Source organism: Malus sylvestris, chromosome 10 (assembly GCF_916048215.2).
Source record: "Malus sylvestris chromosome 10, drMalSylv7.2, whole genome shotgun sequence".
Lineage (NCBI taxonomy): Eukaryota > Viridiplantae > Streptophyta > Magnoliopsida > Rosales > Rosaceae > Malus > Malus sylvestris.
The window spans coordinates 22,103,415-22,122,459 of NC_062269.1; the positions used below are offsets into that span (position 1 = coordinate 22,103,415).

General features: G+C 39.5%; 1 protein-coding gene across 2 annotated transcripts; it reads left to right on the forward strand.

The window, feature by feature from the left end:
• Positions 1–3,936: 3,936 nt before the first annotated feature.
• LOC126584996 (thaumatin-like protein 1) lies at positions 3,937–5,995 on the forward strand. 2 transcript variants are annotated; one of them, XM_050249382.1, is made up of 3 exons: positions 3,937–4,084; positions 4,233–4,899; positions 5,371–5,995. In XM_050249382.1, exons 1-3 carry the CDS (start codon positions 4,012–4,014, stop codon positions 5,693–5,695), a joined length of 1,065 nt encoding a protein of 354 aa, XP_050105339.1. In that variant the 5' UTR covers positions 3,937–4,011; the 3' UTR covers positions 5,696–5,995. The 2 variants fall into 2 exon arrangements, with proteins under 2 accessions (XP_050105339.1, XP_050105338.1); XM_050249381.1 differs by having other exon boundaries at positions 4,004–4,097; positions 4,243–4,899.
• Positions 5,996–19,045: the final 13,050 nt, after the last annotated feature.

Below are 19,045 nucleotides of genomic sequence, written 5' to 3' on the forward strand. Positions count from 1 at the left end.
GCCCAAAAATTATTTTAAAAATTTGTCGACGTCCGTGACGTCGAGTAGGTCACTGTGGTATATTTATATACCCGATTTGAGCATCGTATGAGAAGTTATTACGAATTGTTGGTTATATGCTTTAAAATAACGTTTTTATAGTTATTTCGCATATAGGTGACACTAATCCCGAGGACGAGCGCATCTAGGGACGTCACGGGGGTTACAACCCTTCGACTTATCAGTGAGTGGGCAGTATTTTTGTTTATACCTATATACTATTTATATGTTTCCCAGAAATTGAGTTTGAACGAAAATACGTTTTCAAATGCCATGCATGCATGATATGAGTTATATGAATTGATAATTGATGCATATATATATGTGAATTGGTGATGTGGACGCACATGTGAGTATCAGGTGAGTTTATGTTATTCATGTGCATTGTTGATATGTATTATGTTGATAGCTCATAACCTGCAATCATGGTGTTAGTGCTTATATTATTCACCTCGCACCGCACGCTCACCTTGGATCCAAGTAGGTGCATGTCGTACAAACCATGAGAGGGTTCCGACATGTCGTACAGACCATGAAAGGGTTCCGACTGATAGGTGACCTTAGATTGTGTACACAGATGTTTGATGAGAGAAGCATTAGAGCGTATTATTATTACACCATCCTTATCGTACAGACTACTTCAGGTAGTTCCGATGTATATGCAGTGTAGTGCCGTATAGGTCACCGAGGTGACTCCGGATGGATTTGATGTTGAGCTATAGAATTAACCGTACAGGATCAACTGCAGGGTCTCCAGTTAATTCATTATTTCACCTGTTACATTGATGCATCATTCATTATGTTTTTGAAAGTTTTTAACATGGCATACTTTCTGGTTTTTAAGAAAGATTGATGATTTGAGATAAATGAAAAGTATTATGCTAGTATGCTATTTTCTGGGAAAGTATACAGGTTTTACAGCAAGGGGTTAGAAATGTTTTAAATGAAAGGTTTTCGAAAAGTTTTGTTTTACTGACCCACTCAATTTTGTTTTGCGCCCCTCCAGGTTCTAGTTAGCAGTTGGTGGCTCACAAGGCTCTCTTCGGCGTTCTGACAGACTCTCCTAATGTAGGACTCACCTGCGGGTGTTGTAACTTAATTATAGTCCTACTTGACTGCACCTAGTTGCTTATGCTATGAAATTGTGTGTTGCACACTTTAACTCTCTCTAGCATGCTTTTGGTTATTCTTGCTAGTAGTTGGTTTTTACTCTTTCGTAATTCTCTTATTTTGCTTCCATACCGCACTTATGGTTACGTCACGCTCACGTGATGGCCAACATGCCTTGATTCTAGGATCGGGGTGTGTCATTATGAGTGATGTGATAAGTACGCAACGAAAAAAGACTTAGCGGGTCGCATTACTTCCTAAATCTTCAACTCTTTATTGACTTAACTCGTGTGAGTAAATTGATGTCCTGCAATCCTGCTCTCTCCCCGACTCTCCTTCCCAAAACCAAACCCTAACTTTTCTGCAATCTTAGCCGCATGCTCCTTGCTCCGGCTTGGAGTCGACCGCATCCACTCTTCACCCTCATCCTAGCCTATCTCTCCCCTCCTAACCTTCTAGTAACCCATCTGCCTCTGTTTTTCACCCTTCATTCCCTTCCCTTTCAATGCCCCGCCCTCTCTCCCATGTCTTCCCCTTTCCCCTCATCTCCCTTTACCCTCTCTTAATTTCAATTGCGCCTCATCTCCCTCCCCGGTATTTCTTTCCCACTGTTTTGTGCCTCTACCCAGATCTGCAGCTGTCTGTTTCAAGGTTCTTTCCTTGATTTGTGGCTTAATTGGCAGTTGAGGTAGGATTTATGGTTGTTGGTGGGTTAGTTCCACTTCCATCAGCTTGTTTCCGTGGCTGTGATGCTCTACTCTCCAATTTGGTGGCTGCATCCTTGCCTGCTCAGATCCTGCGGACCCACTGCCTCGAGCGTTCAATGACGCATAGCTGTCTTGTGCAACCATAACATGTGACTCTGCCTTGTGCGACCTGATCTTTTCAGGGATGTTGTGGAGCTCACTAGTGTGCTAATGGTGTGGTCCTAGTTTGGGTTTTGGTCAATGAATTGAACTGACCGGTGGTTCCTTTCTTTCTCAGAGTAGTATGTAGTTGGTTTTGTTGCCTCGCCCTATAAATTGTGGTCTCATGTTTTGTAGTGACTGGATTTGTCTTCGCTTTATGCGATTGGTATGTGGTCTCGTCTTTCAATGATGACTTATTGTGATCTTGCTTGCGATGACTCTATGTAGCCTAGCACTTATGCAATGACCTATGTGTTTGCCAGTATTAATTTGTTGCGTCTATCGTGTTTTTGTGACAAATTCATATTGGAGACATCTTGTAGGGTAGGGCAGTGCTTGTGGTAGCCGTTTAGGGGTTTATTGTTGTTTGCTTACTTGCGCAAATTTATTCAGATCAATTTCTTGATCACTGGAGCTTATGTACCCGATTGGCAACCCTTGTCATTGTTTGTGAAGTTCAATGAAATACCACTATCGTTTCTTGTCAAAAAAAAAAAAAAAAAAACTAACTCGTGTAAGTAAATCATGCATTGCCTTACCCATCAAACTGTTAAGGATTCGCGTACTGGAATAGCTTATGGAGGGTGATTCTTTACTCTCCTAATCTCTCTACCCTTCCATGCCGTCCTATTTGAACGATCACGGTTAAGCCATGTCAATATCTTATATTGATTTTTTTTATAGAGATAATAAAACAAAAAATAATGTGTAAGAGGAGGGGATGAAAGGGGATGAGAATAGGAGGGTAGAGAATCATCATCCATAGCGTATGGCTCCCGCGTTAATTTGGTGTGTAAATAAAAATGATTTTGCATAAACATGTTGAATTCTTTTACTGAGAAAAGACATGGGTTTGTTAATTGCAGGGATTTCATTTCATGTACAAATTTGGAGGACTAGTTCATAATGTATTTCTCATTCAACTTGTCTAAACGCTTATATTAGTTTATTTGTGATTGTTTTAGACCAAACCAATCTATTTAAGTGAAGCCAATCAAGCGATATGTTTGGTAATTTCTAGTAAAGCTCAATCAAATTATAGATAGTTCATTATTATATTACCAAATGAAGCGACCGGCTCTGGTAACATATGAGATCTTCATGATGAACTATACTCTAATTTAATATATATGAATAACTAAATGACCTCAAACTTAATTGATTTATTGTACACAATCTTCGAATGATCATTATGAAAATGTGTAGATTATATTATGACATGTGTACAATAACAATTTGTTAATTATAATTAGGTGGACAATAGATATTGCAATAAGTGAAATGAGTTCATCATCATTGTGTCATTTCGAATCACTAATATATGCTCTTATGTAAAAGTTTTTGCCGATAGCCATATATTAATGGTTTGAAACGCTACAATAAAAATAAACTCGTCACATAAAAGTCTCTCTTGCACCTCTGCAATGGACACATATATTGTATAAGTTTATATTTTCTTCAGATGTTATGTGGTATAGTGTTCAAATAACATGATGTTCCATACACATGATGCAAAGATGTGTATAAATTTATTTCTAATCGACATTGTATTTTGACACAAAGGCTTAGTACCGTATAGTGTATCTATAACATATAATTTGTATAATTTGTTTTCATATTCTTGTGGAAAAAACACGGAGACTGACATAGCTACTATTTTATTGTTGATTTGTATCTCTCATGCTCAGTCTCCAAGTCCCCTCAGTCCCCACTCCCCATACCAAAATTGTCGTTTTTAGCTGTATTGGACCCCATTCGCCCTCCCTCTCAAGTGCTTCCCTCCCTCCCTCCAGTCTCTCCCTCTGTGTCTCTCTCCCATAAACCCCCTGCATTGTCCTCACTTCCAAAGCCTCCAACATCACCGCCATCCTCCTCCCTCGTAGGCCGCCGCCAGCCTCCAACTTTGTTTTAGAATAAAGTCCCAACACAGAGAAAAAATCATAACAAGCTCCACATGGATCCCTTCTTTACATCCTTCCCTTCTCTCACCGTCATCCTTCTTCTCTTACTAGCCATGGCTTCCACAGGTAAAGCTCCAAACTTTCACTCTCTCAGCCTCTCTGCTTTCATGGGTTTTCCGTAATCTCATCTGGGTCACTCTCCAAACTCACATTTTCACTAACACCTTCACAACTCTCTCTCTCTCTCTCTCTCTCTCTGTGTTTTGTTTTTCAGGTGTAGCGACGACATTCACATTCGTCAACAGATGCGACTACACAGTGTGGCCCGGCATTCTCGCTAACGCCAACAGTCCTAGTCTCGACTCCACCGGATTCGAGCTTCCCAAACAAACCGCCCGCACTTTCCAAGCCCCAACCGGCTGGTCCGGTCGTTTCTGGGCCCGAACCGGCTGCAGTTTCGACGGATCCGGTTCCGGGTCCTGCACCACCGGCGACTGTGGCTCTGGCCAAGTCGAATGCAACGGCGCCGGAGCCTCCCCGCCTGCGACGCTTGCCGAGTTTACTCTCGGCACCGGGGGACAGGACTTTTATGACGTTAGCCTCGTAGACGGGTACAACTTGCCCGTTTTCGTCGAGGGGACCGGCGGGTCGGGTCAGTGCGCCTCGACCGGGTGCTCCTCGGATCTGAACAGGATGTGCCCGACTGAGTTGAGAGTTGGAGACGGCGACGCTTGTAAGAGCGCGTGCGAGGCGTTTGGGACTCCCGAGTACTGTTGCAGCGGCGCGTATGCTACACCCAACACTTGTAGCCCGTCGGTTTACTCGCAGATGTTTAAGGCGGCGTGCCCCAAGTCGTATAGCTACGCCTACGACGATGCTACGAGTACGTTTACGTGCACCGGTGCTGATTATACGGTGACGTTTTGCCCCTCTTCCCCAAGGTAAATAAATTAAAGCTACATGCTTTTGCTTTATTGTCTCACAAGCTTTTGTACAACTCATCGGTCGGGGATTTTCATTTTAAAATTTATTCGAGCGGATTCGAACACAAGATCTTATGAGTTCCTGACTTGTTATAAAACAGCAACAAAGTTAAAGATTATTCTCTAAAAAATATAAATAAGATCTAATATTCTCTCATTTTGTGATTTTCACTTTGGTGTGGATGATTTAGTGGCTAATTGCCAATGCCATGCTGCCAAAGTTTCTCTTTTTAATGTTTGATTATGTTTTGGAGTATTTTGTTTTTAATATTTGGGTTTTTATTTAATTAATTTAGGTTGTTGGGGTTGCTTTTGCATGTGAATATGTATTATTTTCATCACTTTGGACTGTCACACTATTTGGTTTGTGATAAATTAGTTGTTTTATATGCTTTTTTTCCCCTAACATTTGATCATGTGGGCATGCAGTCAGAAATCTTCTAGAGATTCAACCACACCAATGACAGCAACACCATCACAAGGGGCTGCTACTGCCGGGTCGGATCCCGGGTTCACTTATTCAGATTCAGGTGCCGGCTCAGGCGGTGCAGTGTCCGGTTCTGGTACAGGTGTGGATACGGGTACTGGGGCAGGTTCCGGCACCGGGGCTGGCGAAGCAATGCTGGCTGACGGGTCATGGCTAGCTGGTTTGGCCATGGGAGACTCACCTAAGACAGTGCCTCTCCCCACTCTACACTCAACACTCACTACCCCAGCAATTTTATGTATCGTCTTGTCCTATCTTTACTTGTAGGCCATAACTTTCATGCACCCGTTGCATGTGATGGGTGTCGTACATTTGTTAGATCATGTGAGTAGCACATGACGATAAATGTTAAACAACGGGCGCAGGTAAGTTTCCTTCCAACTCTATGATCCCTTGTCTTGTTGGTCTGCAATGTGAATTCTACAGAGGTTTTGAGTGTTTTAGTGTCGCCGGAGTTTTGCTTTTGGTAGGAAAAGCTTACAGATTCATCAAGATGGTAAAATCCATTAAGATTCCCTCATCATTGTAACATACGCATAAGAAAGTTGTTCATTTTCTCTCTTTGAACTTTTTTTTTTTTTGGGTAGCAAGGACTTCTGTCAAACAAAGACGCCAAGGTGACGGTTTTTCAAATTAATTATGAAACATTACGTGGAAAACCTATAACACTAGTGTCGTGTAATTAGTCCGGGATTTCAAACAGGCATTCCGAGTTGTAGTCAAGCCCTTTATGTAGTAGTAGAAGCCCTTTTTCTTCCCACTCAAGGCTCTTGTCTGAAAGTTCTGCCGGTATGTACTTATTAAAGCAACAAATGAGGATTGAGAACCGTTCTTTTAATCTTTGAGTAAATTGTAGCAATGGTCCCTGAACTTTAATCAAATTGGAGCAATGGTCCCTCAACTAAAAATTCATTACCATTGGTCCCTCATCTTATCAAAATGTGTAGTAGCTATAGTCCTTTTCATCAATTTCTTCAAAATTTTGTCAAAATATGTTATGTTGGAATAACCATTTATATAATTAGGGTTCCTCAACTCATCAAAGTGTGTAATTATGGTCTTTTTCGTCAACTACGTAAAAAAATTTGTCAAAACGAGTTATGTTGGAAGGACCATTGCTACAATTGGGTTAAAGTTAAGGGACAATTTCTCCAGTTAAATTAAAGTTGAGGGAGTAAAGGTAATGAATTTTTAGTTGAGGGACCATAGCTGCACGTTTTGATGAGTTGAAGGACCAATGGTAATGGATTTTTAGTTGAAGGACCATTGCTCCAATTGAGTTAAAGTTAAGGGACCATAGCTACAATTTACTCTTAATCTTTAGATGGCTTTAGAACGGGGAATTAGCTTGAATGATTGGGTTTGGACATTTGGTTGTAGAAATACTCGGTCTTTAATAATGAAGATGTAATTGATCATATATCACGACACAGCGATGACGTATTGATAAGTATTTTTTTATCTTCAACTGGATATTTGCTTTTGGGTTTTGTTTTCTGCTTTGATTTTTTATCAAAAGAAATAGAATTTATTCGTGGCTGTGAAGGCTTCTCTCGAAAAGGAAGTGTATGATACTATAATGTGAATGGGTGAGTACAATTGTAGGCTGCTTTCCGTTTGACAGAGAGGCACCACTTTGCAGGCATTTCAAGTTTATGTTTACTATCTGTCTACCTTTTTTTCTTATGACTTGTGAGAGTTCAAACCTTCAACGTTCAAATTTTTTGGGACAACTTGTTGGAGTAAATTCTGAATATGTGCAATCACAGATCAAAAAAAACTTATCTACAATACAATCTCTATAAACGAATATTACTGGGACTAAGAAAAAAAAAAACGGTCGTACCCAGTGCACAAGGTTCCCGTTTTAAGCAGGGTCTGAGAGAGGTGAATGTCGGCTAGCCTTACCCCCATTTATGGAGAGGCTGCTCCTAAGAAAAACTATTATTATTTTAGAGAGGTTGTTTTTTTTTTTTTTTGAGTGAAACGATAGCGGTAGTAAGTTAAATGTTAAATTAGTCACCGATGAAGTTCGAACCCACTCCGTCATGAAAAGGCATGACACCTTTCCATTATATCAATAAATGAACAGTATTTGATTTAAGAAGTTTATTTTATTTTATGTTTTGTTTCATTTTTTATTTTTTAACAATGATGCATGATATCTTATAAAAGCAACAAATGTACATATATGACTTTAAATTTGTAAGATAATTTAAGAACTAAATCAAGTTTTTTTTCCCCCAAACTTAATGCCCTCGAAGATAAAATATACTTTGGAGGCATATTTTGAGAAGTTGAATTGAGAAAATGTAAGTTGTCTTTTTAATATATACGATATCTACACTATGAGAGTATGAGAGTGGACTCACAATGGGTTAACCATAATACTTTGGTTTGAATTCTCCTTTAACGTGAAATGAACTTAAAAACTATCACTTACAAATGAGTTTTTAAAGTAAAAAAAAATCCTAAATATGTATTATGAATATTTATGTGTTTTTTCTTTTATGTATCTCGTCACTTATTAATTTATATTCGTTAGGCCTTCAATGATTTTAAGAAAAAATTATTATCTTCTGCATTTAGCTAGGTTATAATTTTAGTACACCGGCTCTAGTCGAGACTAGAATGACATAAAAGTTGATGATTGGATTATGACTTAGACGTTGATAAACGTGCTCATTCTTATTGGTAACATATCATTTAGTTTGCAAATTTTATCTCTCTAGCATTATCTTTTTATTATTTAACTAATGTTATGATTTTATTGAATATCCATTTATCGAGATTTATTGCACTTGTTATACAACGTTGAGTATACAATAAATATTAAGAATTATTATTGGCATTCTAAAAATTTTATTTTGCATTTCAAACTTTCTATAATTAGAAAGAAAAAAATGATTGTAAGGAGCGTAGAATATGATTATTGGAATGCTAATAACAATTTTCTAAATATTATAGACACAAGAAGGAACGAAACCCTAAGTTATTTCCATGTTATAATTTTGGTTTGGTGAGATAGTGCATTGTGGTTGAAGTCGTTAGTTGGATTTTAAAGGGGAATAACTTAATCGTGAGTGGCTGTTGGGGACCCAAGAACAAATACAAATCAAATCTTTACAAATCCTTAAAATAAAGAGGAATTTGGACCAGAAGTGGCACATTTGTGCAAATAACAATATTATCTACACTAAAGGGGAGACAGTAGGCTTAACTTCACAATAGACTAGCAATAATGTAGTTCAAATTTGTCATTGGCGAGAATTGAACTAAAGATATCTCACTTACAAATGAAGAAGAATATCACTAGACTATGGATGGTACTAAGTGGATATGTAAGGATAATATTAAAAAGACTAAATTTTTTAAACTAAATTTAAAAACCAAATAATATAGTTGTTGATGATTAAATTATTAATTAAATACTTATTAACATGCTTATTTTTTATTGATGAGATTATTTAGTTTGTAAATTTGATTTAAAATTTTGATTTCTTTTAACATTACTAATCATAAGCCCTCAGCTTTTCTTCCCGTAAAAGGAACATGATGTTGACACTGTTGAGATGAGAATTTAGGTTTTCTTTGGCCCACCTTTGAAAATTTTCGTATAACTTCAGACCCACCTTTTGGACCAATATTTGCACAATTTGCGTTGTGATTATGTCGATGTAGGCGGATAGCTTATAGTTTGGCAGAAGTTTTTTAAACTTTTAGATAAAATATTTTAAGAAAAATTAATGAAAATAGTTTGAAAACTTTGAGTTTTAATGATAAGAACAAAATAAAGGGTAAAGTAAATAATACAAGGACTGACTTTTTAATGTAAAAATGTGGTTTTTCGTTAAAGTGAACAGTACCGGAGCTTTTCGTTAAAGTTTTCAATATTTTATAAACAAATTTTAGTAAGAATGCAAATTAATTTTTGAAAAGCATTTGATGTGTTCCCAACAAGAAGTACATAACTTGTCCTTTTAGCGGGAAACATTTCAAGTACTTTTAAAATCCCAAACCATTTTATCTAAAAATTGTTTCAATTATTTTAAAACAATTGACAAACGAGTCCTTAGTCCTAACAAAAGTTTTTCTTCTTTTCTTTTGCGAAAATTTAATGAGAAAATTTTCATTATGCCTGAAACACAGTCGTATAACACGTGTTATTAAATAAGTGGTAGAAAGTTTTATTTTTCTAAGTTAATTTTTTAACACAAGTATCTCACCACTTTGAGTTTTAACGATAAGGACAAAATAAAGGGTAAAGTGACACACCCCAACCTGGAAAGGTCAAAGCATGCTGGCCATCACCGTGAGGTGACGTAACCATAAGGGTAAGTGATGCAAAAAGTGAATAAGATTAAAACTAATTAGAACTAAACAGTGAAAGAGTGCGCAATTCGTGGGTTGAACTAACTACAATTATTCAGAGCGTAATAGACAGTGAGACTACATAAGAGTAGTCAAAGCAACCAAAATACACTTATTACATAATAGTGATAAGTTCGTATGTCTAAAACAGAAGGAAATGTCAGAACTGCCGGGATTCCTCGAGTGCCACAAAGAGTACAGCTATCTAGGTCCTTGAGAAGCGAAAAACAAACTTGAGTGGGTCAGCAAAACAATGCTTATAAGAAAACCTTTATCTTTGAATATACTAACCCCTTGCTGTAAAATAAGTATAGTTTCCTTAAACATACTACTCAAGTATATAAACAATAATTCGATACTATTAAAGCAGTATAATAATCAGAAATATGCCAAGTAATGATGTATCGAATGCCACAGTAATAATCATGTGATAATCAACTATAGCTAAGTGCTCATCCATCTAAGCTGACACACAAGTTTGAACAGATAGATTCTGACACGAACATGACTGGGTATAATCAATATGCTCTAGAACAACGATCACGTGAAGACTGGTGCAAAAGCACATCACATACAAGTCGGATTGCCTAAGTGCAATCTACCTGACAGGACTGACACCTAACTTGGATCCAAGGTGAGTGAACGGTGCGGATGTGAACATACACATGAAGAACTGGCCCTGGCCCTAGGGCGAGTACTAACACCGGGTGCAGCAAGATGAGCATGTACAAATATGTATGAATGCCATGATAGTAATATCACAACCATATAGCAGCATTTATCACAATTTATATCACAATAATGATACTAGGCAATATAGGCGTAACAGTGAAGTAAATACGCATTTATGGAAACTATAAATATATATAGGTATAAAACAACTACCCACTCACAAGTACGTCGCTGGGTCATAACCCTCGAGCCTAGCTTGGCCTCGAAAATCCTCGGGATAAGTTTCCCCTATATGTGAAATAACTAAAATAACATTAATTAAAGCACATAACAGAAAAACCCACGCGCCCTGCGAGTACACTGTACTCGCCTTCCTCTCGAAAATCTGCAGTTTTTGTAGATTTTTTGTCCAACTTCCAGAGCTTCTAACGAGCTTAATTCTCAACCAAATTCACTTCTACAAAAGCCAAATTAAAGCTAGGAATGTGGTCTACCGATCCCAATTCACAGAAAGTTCAAATATAGTCCGAGTTAATCAGAAAGTCAGCCTGAAAGTGGCCAAACGACAACGGTTACAAATTTTCCAGAAACTGAAATTTTCTTCCTAACTTCCAGAGTTGATTTCTAACTCGATACTTGACCAAACTCAGTGATTCAAAAGCCATTTTGAAGTTAGGAATGTAAAGAACAAGTTTACCTATAAGAAGTCCAGTTGTGGTCGAGGTTGACTAGAAAAATGGCTTGAAAGTGACTAAATGGCCACGGTTATAGAATGAAAAACGCAGGTCCTCATTCTTCTCGAGTTTCTGGATAAAACCACACGCCAAAACACAAACAAAGGATCAATAACAAACCATAGAAATGAAATGAAGGTTCTAAAGGTTTCTCAAAGCTTACCTAAGCCATAAATGGCTTGAAAATCGATATGTCGAACTCGTCGAGTCAACCTTCCGAATTGGTGAGTTAAAACTCGTCCACACCAGATTTCAAGGACATGGTTATGATCGTGGGACTGAGATGATCACAATGGTGTAATTTGTTTTTCACGTTTGTGAGTTTTGGTGTGTTTTGTGGTTGTTACAGAGAGGAAGAAGAAGAAGAAAAACTCGGCGTGGGAAAGGGAGAAGAGAGAGAGAGATGGGATGTTTACTTTTCTGATAGGGTGTAGGAATAGTTGGGATTGGTGAGTAAATAATGGAGAGGATGCACGGGTAGGATAAAAAGGAATCCAATGGATATGTTTTTAGATTTCCTACAGTAAAAGGAAATCGAAATCTATCCGAAGTAGATATTTTTTTCACTTTAAAATCTACGCCTACCCGTACTAGCGTGTACAATTTAAATGCGATAGCGAGAAATAAAAAGGAAAGCAATAAGAATAAGTTCACGTCACTTGCCAATAAGGGTATAATCGTCAATACACATACTCGGGGAGAAATTACATAGGAAAATTAGGGACGAGTCGTCAAAATCTACCCCCTTATAAAAATTTCATCCACGAAATTTCAATATTGACTACTAACAAAGTCATAAAATAGACGTGGATACATATCTCACAGACATTCTTCTGTCTCCCAAGTGGCTTCCTCTACTGAGTGGTTCCTCCACAAAACCTTCACCATCTGCATGGTCTTGTTCCTAAGAACCTTATCCTTCCAATCCAGGATAGTCACTGGAACCTCATCATAGGTCAAATCTGGATTGATCTCCAGAGGCTGAGGAGGGATTACGTGTGACAGATCAGAAACGTACCTCCGTAGCATTGATACATGAAACACATTGTGCACTCTTGCCAACTCTGGTGGCAAAGCAAGTTGATAAGCAACTTCCCTAACTCATTCAACGATCTAGTACGGCCCGATGTACCTAGGGCTGAGTTTCCCTCTCTTGCCGAATCGCACACCACTTTTCCACGATGATAATTTCAAGAATACCGAATCACCAACCTCATAAACTCTGTCTGTAGAATGTCTGTTGGCGATACTCTTCTGTCGATCCTGGGCCGTTTTCAGGTTAGCCTTTATCACCTTAATGTTCCGTGTCGTCTCCTCCATGATCTCAAGGCCCACTAAAACTCGTTCGCCAACCTCGGACCAACAAAGTGGAGTACGACATGGTTTTCCATACAACGTCTCAAGCAATGTCATACCAATACTAGAATAGAAGTTGTTGTTGTACGCGAACTCTATCAACGGTAAGCGCTTATGCCAAGCGTCTCCAAACTGTAGAATTAACGATCTCAACATATCTTCTAAAGTCTGGATAGTTCTCTCTGACTGCCCATCTGTTTGAGGATGATAGGCGATGCTGTAGAGTAATCTCGATCCCAAAGCTTCCTGAAAAGCTACCCAGAACTTCGAAGTGAATCTGGGATCTCGGTCAGAAATGATACTAACTGGGACTCCATGGTACCTAACCACTTCATAGATGAACCGTTCAGCCAACTGACTTAACGAGTAATTCTCACGAACGAGTATAAAGTGTGCTGATTTGGTAAGTCGATCAACCACCACCCAGATACCATCTTAACCATTTCGCATACGAGGTAACTTGTACACGAAATCCATCATAATATCTTCCCATTTCCACTGTGGTATTGGGAGTGGTTGCAGTAATCCAAACGGTTTTTTCCTTTCTGCGTTAACCTGCTGGCAAATTGCACAATGACTAACATACTCTGCAACTTCTCTTTTCATACCTGGCCAATAGTAGAAGTGCCGGATGGTATGATACATCTTGGTGCTCCCTGGATACATTGCATAAGCAGAAATATGCGCTTCTTCCAATATGTCTTTCTTTAGTTCCTCAACATTCGGTACATATTTCCGTTCGCCTTGCATAAGCATGCCGTCAGGATCTCTAATCCAGAGGTCATTCTTTTTCTCGTCTGACACTGCCTGTATCAATTCCTTAGATTCTGTATCGTTCCTCTGAGCTTCGAGAACACGATCCAACAGAATCTGTATGACCTGAAAACTGGCAATTAAGGCCCCACGACGACCCTCTTTCAAAGCCACTCCAGTGGATCTCAGGTTAGTCAAAAGAGGAATGCAACTAGCATAAAGAGCATTAAGTTGGTTATGAAACTTCCTACTAAGAGCATCAGCTACTGAATTGGCACGACCTGGGTGATACTCAATGGTGGAGTCATAATCACTGAGCAACTCTACCCACCTCCGCTGCCGGAGATTGAGGTTCGGCTGGGTGAAGATGTACTTAAGGCTCTTATGATCAGTGAAGATCTTACACTTTTCCCTATAAAGATAGTGCCTCCAGATTTTTAAGGCAAAGATGATCGCTGCCAACTCGAGGTCATGAGTAGGATAGTTCTTCTTATAGGGCTTTAATTGTCGCGATGCATAAGCAATCACTTTATCATGCTGCATTAACACATAACCAAGACCATTCAGAGACGCATCACTGTAGATCTCGAAGTTCCCACCATAATCGGGAAGTGCTAAGACAAGTGCATGAATGAAAAGATACTTCAACTGCTAGAAACTCTGCTCACACTCACTACTCCACACAAAAGGAATGTCTTTTCTAGTCAATTTTGTCAGAGGTAGTGCTATGGTTGAAAAGTCTTTCACGAAGCATCGATAATAACCAGCAAGACCAAGAAAGCTTCGAACTTCCGTAACTGTTCAATTGTTCCTAATTCTCCACAGCTGTTATTTTCTGAGGATCCACAAGCACACCCTGAGCTGATACCACCTGCCCTAAAAATGACACTTAATCCAGCTAAAACTGACATTTGGTGAACTTAGCATACAACCAATTTGCCTTTAGCATCTTTAGAACCAAACGCAAATGCCTGGCATGATCAGTTTCATTCTTAGAATACACCAAAATGTCATCTATGAAAACAATAACGAACTTGTCAAGATATGGATGAAATACTCGATTCATCAGGTTCATGAAAGCTGCTGGTGCATTAGTCAATCCAAATGGCATCACTAGGAACTCGTAATGACCATATCGAGTTCTGAAAGCTGTCTTCGGAACATCGTCGCTTCTGATCTTCAGTTGGTAGTAACCAGACCTCAGATCAATCTTTGAGAACACACAAGAACCTTTGAGCTGATCAAAGAGGTCATCAATACGAGGTAACAATTAACGATTTTTAATCGTCACCCGATTCAATTGCCTGTAATCGATGCATAACCTCAAAGTTCCATCTTTCTTCCTTACAAACAGAACTGGAGCTCCCCACGGGGAAATGCTTGGTTGAATGAAACCCTTATCAACTAACTCTTGCAACTGAGTTTTAAGCTCCCTTAACTCTGTGGGAGCCATACGATAAGGTGTAAGAGAAATAGGATTAGTTCCTGGAAGTAGATCGATGGTGAACTCCACTTCACGATCCGGGGCTAAGCCATGTAATTCCTCGGGAAAAACATCGGGAAAGTGTCTAACTACTCCGACGTCTTCCACAGATGCAGTAGTCTTCTCAGCTAGCACGACATGAGCTAAGTAACCTTGACAACCTTTATTCAACAGTCGTCTCGCCTTTATGGCAATAATAACTTCATGCTTTAAACCACCGCGCTCACCGATAAACGTGGCAGTAGGCATGCTGAGTCAGTGAAAAGTAACAACTTTCTCATAGCAGTCCAACCTGGCACGATTGTAGTGTAACCAATCCAGGCCTAAGATAACGTCGAAATCAACGATATCCAAAGGAACAAGATTAGCTGGCAAGACTACATCTTCGACAAGGATAGGACATCCTTGATATTCCCAACTAACAAAACAGATTTCACCCTTAGGCATCGAGAACTCCAACTCGTAGTCGAGTGAAGTAGGATGTGGTTAAGTCGTTTGAGCAAATCTATGGGAAATAACTGAATGTGTAGCACCAGAATCAATTAAAACTTTAGCAAAATGGCTTAAAACATTCTACATACCCATGATCCAGTCCGGATTCGCCTGAGCATCCTGAAAGGTGATGTTGTTAACTCTTTCCTGAACTTGTTGTCTGCCTCCACGACCCCTATTTGCTTGAGTCTGATTACCTCGACCCTGATTACTTCGGCCCTTCTGGGGTGGATTTTCCTGTCTACCTGAACCTCCACTGCTAGACGCCAGGTCTAGGTTCTGATACTGCCCTCTAGTATACATCTGTGCTCCGCTGCCTTGATACGGCGTATAATCTCCCTAAAACTGTGGATAACCTTCCTGAGTCTGCTAATAGCCACCATGATAGTAGGGAACCTCAGGTGTATACTGGTATGGTCCTCCCTGATTCGGGACTACGCCCCCTTGGTAGTGGAAGACTCCACCGTGGCCTAATTGTTGACGGTTACTAAGTGCTGGAAGCTGCTGTAGAGGGACGGTAGTTGGTAGATTAGTAGGCTGATTCTTCTGATTCTAGGGACAATTATAAGTCATATGCCTTGTTTGTTCGCAAGTGAGACATCATCTGATTCCCCTCTTACACTCGCCATAGTGACGGGTGTTACACCTGCGACAAAACTGAACACCTGAAATGCTGGAGTTTCCTTGGTTCTGAAAACGAGAACCACCAGCAGACCTGCCTCATCTCTGAGGTGTACCGGAGTTAGAACCCCCGCTCAAGGATCCAGAGTTGTTTCCTCTCATTTTAAAATTTTAAGCCTTTCTTGGGCCAAGTGACAATCGTCCCCTTTTATTATACCTCTTTACATTCCCGCCAACATCCTTATCTTCATCGTCAGGAGCATTCTTCGAATCTTCAATCTGAAGCAAGATCTCAAAGAACTCCTGGTAAGTAGCACAGGGAATAGAGATTGCTATAGTACACCATTTCTTACAAGTTCCCCTCTTAAATAAATGAAGCATCTCTCGGGATTAACAGCAGTCTTGGGGCAATAACGAGATAAGTCTGTGAACCTTCGATGATACTCAGTGGCTGACATATTGCCCTGCCTCAGGTCTGTGAACTCATTCTTCTTACTATCTAAATACTCATGAGGGACAAATCTGGTCTGAAACAACCGTTTGAAAACATCCCAATCTATAACATCTGCATCAGATAAGGATCTCCTTTCATGATCCCACCAAAATTCTGCTCCCAATCGAAAGAAGCAAGTCGTTGTCTCGACCCATCTCTCTAGGGAAAGATTACCCTGCCTGTGCATAACTCGAAAAGTCTTCTCCACATAATCGAACCATATCTTCGACTTCTCTGATCCCTCATTACCAAAGAAATCATTAATCTTCAGGCGAGATATAATATCCAGAGTATTCCTCAGGGTAGGAAGGAGTGAAGACTGAATAACAGTGGCGATAGCCTCACCAAACTGCCCAAAGTCCAGAAAGTTAGTCTCAGCTGGAAAATGTGGCTCTCTACGAGATAGCATGGTTCTGACATAAGAAAACAAGAGTTAAAACACACTGGGAAATGCATGACTGTCTAAATCGATGCTCTGATACCAAACTGACACACCCCAACCTGGAAAGGTCGAAGCATGCTGGCCATCACCGTGAGGTGACGTAACTATAAGGGTAAGTGATGCAAAAAGTGAATAAGATTAAAACTAATTAGAACTAAACAGTGAAAGAGTGCGCAATTCGTGGGTTGAACCCATTACAATTATTCAGAGCGTAATAGACAGTGAGACTACAAAAGAGTAGTCAAAGCAACCAAAGTACACTTATTACATAATAGTGATAAGTTCGCACGTCTAAAACAAAAGGAAATGTCAGAATTGCGGGGATTCCTCAAGTGCCACAAAGAGTACAACTATCTAGGTCCTGGAGGGGCGAAAAACAAAGTTGAGTGGGTCAGTAAAACAATGCTTATAAAAAAACCTTTTTCTTTGAATATACTAACCCCTCGCCGTAAAATAAGTATAGTTTCCTTAAACATACTACTCAAGTATATAAATGATAATTCAATACTATTAAAGCAGTATAATAATCAGAAATATGCCAAGTAATGATGTATCGAATGCCACAGTAATAATCATGTGATAATCAAGTATAGCTAAGTGCTCATCCATCTAAGTTGATACACAAGTTCGAAAAGATAGATTTTGACACGAACAAGACTGGGTATAATCAATATGCTCTAGTACAACGATCACGTGAAGATTGGTGCAAAAGCACATCACATACAAGTCGAATTGCCTAAGTGCAATCTACCCGACATGACTGGCACCTAACTTGGATCCAAGGTGAGCGAACGGTGCGGATATGAACATACACGTGAAGGACTGGCCCTGGCCCTAGGACGAGTACTAACACTGGGTGCAGCAAGATGAGCATGTACAAATATGTATGAATGCCATGACAATAATATCACAACCATATAGCAGCATTTATCACAGTTTATATCACAATAATGATACTAGGCAATATAGGCATAAAAGTGAAGTAAATACGCATTTATGGAAACTATAAATATATATAGGTATAAAACAACTGCCCATTCACAAGTACGTCATTGGGTCGTAGCCCCTGAGCCTAGCTTGGCCTCGAAAATCCTAAGGATAAGTTTCCCCTATATGTGAAATAACTAAAATAGCATTAATTAAAGCACATAACGGAAACCTAAATAAAACCCCCATAGTTTGCTCAAACCTAGGGTTTAAATATATGAAATTGATCTACTCGACGACACGACACGCACGTGAAAACCACGCGCCGGCAGGAGGCCGGACGCACCCTCACGCGTCGCCCAAAGGGGCTGCCAAAAAAACCCCACGTGCCCCGCGAGTACACTGTACTCGCCTCCCTCGCGAAAATCTACAGTTTTTGCAGATTTTTGGTCCAACTTCCAAAGCTCCTAACGAGCTTGATTCTCAACCAAATTTACTTCTTCAAAAGCCAAATTAAATCTAGGAGTGTGGTTTACTTATCCCAATTCATAGAAAGTTCGAATATAGTCCGAGTTAATCAGAAATTTGGCCTGAAAGTGGCCAAAAGACGACGGTTACAAATTTTCCAGAAACTGAAATTTTCTTCCTAACTTCCAGAGTTGATTTCTAACTCGATACTTAACCAAACTTAGTGATTCAAAAGCCATTTTGAAGTTAGGAATGTAGAGAACAAGTTTGTACCTAGAAAAGTCCAGTTGTGGTCGAGGTTGACCAGAAAAATGGCTTGAAAGTGACTAAATGGCCATGGTTCTAGAATGAAAAACGCATGCCCTCCTTCTTCTCGAGTTTCTGGGTAAAACCACACGTCCAAAATACAAACAAAGGATCAATAACAACCCATAGAAATGAAATGAAGGTTCTAAAGGTTTCTCAAAGCTTACCTAAGCCATAAATGGCTTGAAAATCGATATGTCGAACTCGTTGAGTCGACCTTCCGAGTTGGTGAGTTAAAACTCGTCCACACCAGATTTCAAGGACATGGTTGTGATCGTGGGACTGAGATGATCACAATGGTGTAATTTTTTTTTCACGTTTGTGAGTTTTGGTGTGTTTTGTGGTTGTTGCAGAGAGGAAGAAGAAGAAGAACTTGGCGTGGGAGAGGGAGAAGAGAGAGAGAGAGAGATGTGATGTTTGCTTTTCTGATAGGGTGCAGGAATAGCTGGGGTTGGTGAGTAAATAATGGAGAGGATGCACGGGTAGGATAAAAAGGAAT